Genomic DNA, 5,266 nt, shown 5'->3' with positions numbered 1-5,266 from the left:
TAACCCAAATACTGGCGGCAGAGGGGGTCATCAGGACCCTGCCAGAGGTGACAAGTCTTCAAGTGCCAGCTCCTGGGAGAAAGGGCGCGCCCTGGACCCGGGAAAACCACAGCCCCAGAGCAGCAGGGGTCCAACAGTGGGACACAACTGAGCGACTGTACGCACGCACAGACACACACACACACACACACAACTCAAACAGAAGAGAGGGTGCCACCTTCAAGTTTAGCGGGGGAGTTGACCGTTTAGGCAGTCAAGACTTCTTCCTTGCCTCAGTTTCCCTACAACGCTCAAAGGTCATTAAAATGAAACAAAGCTCCACCCCCTCCCCAGAGGGGACGGGGTGATCCCAAAGCCAGAGTGGAGCCCCCGCCTGGGGACAATCGGGCCTGCGGTTTGAGGGGCAGGATGCATTGGGTGTGGTAGAATCGGGCCAGTCTCTGTACAGTCAGGGACCACGGTGCCCCAACTCCGACGCTGAGGCCTACGCGATCCTGGCTGCGGTGGGGGACAAGCGGCTCCTTCCCATCCAGACAGGGTCGAGGTCACGGCTCCCCAGGACTGCCCTGGAACACCGGGCCCACAGTGCCGCAAGGGAGGCCGGCCGGGACCACCACCCTCCCCTCCCCCAGCCCGGTGCCGGGAACCCGCCTTGATGGCCTGCAGAGACTAGGGGAAGATTAAAGGGGGCGCGGAGGAAAGCCCACCGGCGCGGCCACGCCGCGGTACACACCCTGCTCCGGGTGCCGCCCAGCCCCGGGCCAGGCAGTTTCGGGGTGCAGCCGGGCCCTCCCCCACGGCGCGCGACAGTCCCGGGGCGGGGCCCCCAGGTCAGCTCCCGGCCTCCTATGCGACCACCCCTGCAGCCCCCCGGGGGCGCCCACCCATCCCACCCGCGCGCCGGTCAGTGCGGGGTCTCATTCTGGGGGTCTCGGGCGCCCGGGGGCAGCGCGGGCGGGGCGGTTGGGGGCGGTGCGGGCGGGGGGCGGGACCGGGCGCGGGGCCCCACGTGCCCCTCTCGGGCGGGCCAATGGGCGCCCGGCGTTCGGAAAGATCGCCATATATGGACATGTTCTGGGGCCGCGCGCGCCGCCGGTCCGCGCGCGCGCCCCGCTTCGCTTAAATACCGGCGGGGGAGGCCGCGGACGGTCTCACTCGCCGCAGCCGGCTCGCGTTCCGTGTCTTCCCGCGCTTCTTTGCTCGCTCTTCCGCACCCCGCGGCCCGTCTCCTCCATCGGTAAGCGACCAGGCCTAGGCGGCCTGTCTGGGTATCCGGGCCCCCGTACCCCTTCGTAGTTCCTCTTTCTACTCCCGGCCCTAGAGGCCTGGCCACCTCGACCCCGGGAACAAAGGGTGGTCGTGTGGGGCGGGGTGGGGTAAGTGGGCTGGGACGCGCCCCAGCTGGTTCGCGGAGGGCGCAGCGGGTGTGCTGCTGGGGGAGGGTGCAGGGCGAGTTCGGGCGGCAGTATTGAGAGCCCCCGGTCTCCTTTCCGCGGAACGACGTGGGAGGGGGCGTTACATAAAAGCCGGCTCCGGTTCCAGGCGGTTACTCTGCAGCCGGGTCGGGGGGAGGTGGAACGCCTCGCGGGGAGGGCCTTTGCCGGGGCCGTTCTCTGAGCGTCAGGGCGCGCCTGAGTGGGTCTCATCTTTGAATAGATCGCCATGGAAGAAGAAATTGCCGCCCTCGTCATCGACAATGGTTCTGGCATGTGCAAAGCTGGCTTTGCTGGGGATGACGCCCCCCGGGCCGTGTTCCCGTCCATCGTTGGGCGTCCCCGACACCAGGGCGTCATGGTGGGCATGGGGCAGAAGGACAGCTACGTGGGCGACGAGGCCCAGAGCAAGCGTGGCATCCTGACCCTTAAGTACCCCATCGAGCACGGCATCGTCACCAACTGGGACGACATGGAGAAGATCTGGCACCACACCTTCTACAACGAGCTGCGTGTGGCCCCCGAGGAGCACCCTGTGCTGCTGACGGAGGCCCCTCTGAACCCCAAGGCCAACCGTGAGAAGATGACCCAGGTAAGCACAGTCGGGTGGGTTGAGCCATTTCATCTGTTTGGCTAGTCATTTCATGTTCAGTTTTGTTTTCTGAAATTCAAGTATTTCTTTCAATATTTCCAGGGTTCTGTTCTTCTCCTGGCATTTCCTTCCTGAAGTCTCAAGGTTTCTTATTTGTGTTTCTGCTTGCTTCCTTTTCTTTTCTCCACACATCACATTTGTGGCATGCTGGCATGGTGTGAGAGCATGGGGTGGCCCTGAGTCCCTTCCTTTGAGTAAAGGAGCCTTTTGTCTCCTGCAGATCATGTTCGAGACTTTCAACACTCCTGCCATGTATGTGGCCATCCAGGCTGTGCTGTCTCTGTACGCCTCTGGCCGCACCACTGGCATTGTCATGGACTCTGGGGACGGGGTCACCCACACGGTGCCCATCTACGAGGGGTACGCCCTCCCCCACGCCATCCTGCGTCTGGACCTGGCTGGCCGGGACCTGACAGACTACCTCATGAAGATCCTCACGGAACGTGGTTACAGCTTTACCACCACAGCCGAGCGGGAAATTGTGCGTGACATCAAGGAGAAGCTCTGCTACGTCGCCCTGGACTTCGAGCAGGAGATGGCTACTGCTGCATCCTCCTCCTCCTTGGAGAAGAGCTATGAGCTGCCCGATGGTCAGGTGATCACCATTGGCAACGAGCGGTTCCGGTGTCCCGAGGCGCTCTTCCAGCCGTCCTTCCTGGGTAGGTGTCTGGCGGGCAGCATGAGTGACCTCCCTCTGAGGCTGCCAAGGGTCAAGGTGCTTTTCACCTTGAACGTGCGATTTCTGAGGGTGAGTTTTGTCCCTTAGGTATGGAGTCCTGTGGCATCCACGAGACCACCTTCAACTCCATCATGAAGTGTGACGTGGATATCCGAAAGGATCTGTATGCCAACACGGTGCTGTCTGGTGGGACCACCATGTACCCTGGCATCGCCGACAGGATGCAGAAGGAGATCACCGCGCTGGCTCCAAGCACGATGAAGATCAAGGTGAGGCAGAGGCAGCTGTGGCCTCGGGCCCAGGGGCCTTCGGGCTAAGATGGTGCCACCTGCTATAAGCCCCATTCTTGTCGTTTCAGATCATTGCTCCTCCCGAGCGCAAGTACTCGGTGTGGATCGGAGGCTCCATCCTGGCCTCCCTGTCCACCTTCCAGCAGATGTGGATCAGCAAGCAGGAGTATGACGAGTCTGGCCCCTCCATTGTCCACCGCAAATGCTTCTAAACGGACTGCGAGCAGATGCGTAGCATTTGCTGCATGAGTTAATTCAGAAGTATAAATTTGCCCTGGCAAATGTATACACCTCATGCTAGCCTCATGAAACTGGAATAAGCGTTTGAAAAGAAATTTGTCCTTGAAGCTTGTATCTGATATCAGCACTGGATTGTAGAACTTGTTGCTGATTTTGACCTTGTATTCAAGTTAACTCTTACCTTGGTATATGTTTAATACCCTGTGCATATCTTTGATTTAAACCCCTAGTTATATGCGGCGCTCTCACCTCTGGAGCTGAGGTGAGAATGTTTATGGAAGAGAAATCCAATGGCTTGATAAGAATCTGGGAGACTGCGAGTCTCTCAGTCTGTGCAGGGTATTAATGTGTCAGAGCTGCCTATTCCAGGATTTCTCTAGAGGCTGGCAAGAGTCCTGAAACAGTTGTCATTTCTGTCTTGGCCGGTCTTACACGGGGTTGGGAAGGTCCAAGCCGTAGGACCTGCTTTCTTTCTTACTGAAGACTTCCCACCAGAGCACTGTTCTGGTTACTTGCCTTGAGTTGGAAACAGTTTGCATTCACACCTGTAAATTTATTCATCCTTTTAATTTATGTAAGGTTTTTGTACGCAATTCTCAATTCTTTTAAGAGATGACAACAGACTTTGATTTTCTACTGTCATGTGAGAACATTAGGCCCCAGCAACGCGTCATTGTGAGGAAATAAAAGTGCTGCAGTAAACCGATCGGTGCCTGTGTTCGATCAGTGGGGAGCGGTGGGTTGTGGGGATGAACAGCCTCAAGCTCAAATTAGGCAACAGAAACTGATTCCTCCAAAACCAGAGGTGAACAGGGGTCTTGTGAGCATCTAGAGTCTGCATCAGGTTGAGCTTCCAGGGAAAAGGAAAGCTTGGGTGGGACTTACCCCCAAGGGGGCTGGGAGGAGGGTGGCATCTTACACTTGATGTCTTTGGCATAAAGATGTGCTGCCATAGAAGCACGAAGGGTGTGGCTGTCTTAAGTACACAGGTGGGGGGGGAGGGGGCGGTGCACTCTGGTCAGTGAAGCAATCATGGGGTTGATTAGAGCCTGATTGCTGAGCTGTGGAACCTTAAGTCTGCTGATAAGGGTCACCTGGTAGGGTGAACTTGACTCAGGCTCTAGCCCCAAAGCTTTCCCTAAGGGTAGGCAGAGTCTTCAACAGCTATTTCAGGTTTTCAGATTTGGCAGGTTGGGTCAGTCCTAAACTTTACTAGATTGAAAAAGCTTTTAAGGGTTTGGAAGAACACGGTTTAGGTATCTGGAGATTGCATTCCTCGGCTGTTGGGAAGCAAGTTTCACCTGCGGGGGCTGGCAGTGCTTCCTAGTTTAACCTTGTGGTTGGGGAGGGTCTTCCAGGTCCAGGGGAGGGAGGCCTTGTTAGACTGGGTCAGGAGCCAGGGGCCCTAAGAACAAATGACTGAAGGAGATGGGGAGTCTTCTGGGAACAAAATGTGGACCCTGCCAAGCCCAGACCTCCAACTGCTTTGCTCCTGTCTGCTTGCTCACAGCACCCCGTGACCACTCATGGAACACAGAGTGATGGGTCAGAAATGACTGTTTTGCCTTGGGCAGCATTCCACTTTCAGAACAGGAAAATCTGATTTGAAGCCTGATTGGATTCAGGGAACAGGATAGACCAGACTCAGGTGAGCAGGGAGGAGAGAACACCTTTAGGAACTGGGAGGAGAAAGGTGTCTGCCTGGGTGACCACAATCCCAGCTCCATAAACCCTTCCTTGCATTGGGCCCAGTGAGCATGGCCCTCTACTCCGGGTCTCTGTCCCCTCTGCAAACTGGAGAACAGTGCCTGCTCCACGTGGAGGCCAGCCACCATCCCCATGCATGGAAGGGGCACATGGCAGCCTGCCCTTCTGCTCTTGGGTATAGCAAGATTTCTGCAGCACAGAAGACATTGGCCTTTCTTTGTGGCATTCTGGGGACAGTTAATGGATGTCAAACCCAATCACTGTA

At 57.3% G+C, this 5,266-nt stretch overlaps 1 protein-coding gene across 1 annotated transcript; it reads left to right on the top strand.

Moving 5' to 3' along the window:
- The first annotated feature begins 1,085 nt into the window (after positions 1-1,085).
- On the top strand, positions 1,086-4,000 carry ACTG1 (actin gamma 1). Its single transcript, XM_055575357.1, has 5 exons — positions 1,086-1,237; positions 1,657-2,025; positions 2,306-2,744; positions 2,852-3,033; positions 3,123-4,000. The coding sequence occupies exons 2-5, from the start codon at positions 1,663-1,665 to the stop codon at positions 3,264-3,266; spliced, it is 1,128 nt and encodes a 375-aa protein (XP_055431332.1). The 5' UTR covers positions 1,086-1,237; positions 1,657-1,662; the 3' UTR covers positions 3,267-4,000.
- The last annotated feature ends 1,266 nt before the right edge of the window (positions 4,001-5,266 follow it).

The sequence above is a fragment of the Bubalus kerabau genome, chromosome 4, assembly GCF_029407905.1.
Source record: "Bubalus kerabau isolate K-KA32 ecotype Philippines breed swamp buffalo chromosome 4, PCC_UOA_SB_1v2, whole genome shotgun sequence".
Taxonomy (NCBI): domain Eukaryota; kingdom Metazoa; phylum Chordata; class Mammalia; order Artiodactyla; family Bovidae; genus Bubalus; species Bubalus kerabau.
Note: the sequence above shows the minus strand (reverse complement) of the source record. Positions and strands in the feature narration are given on the sequence as shown.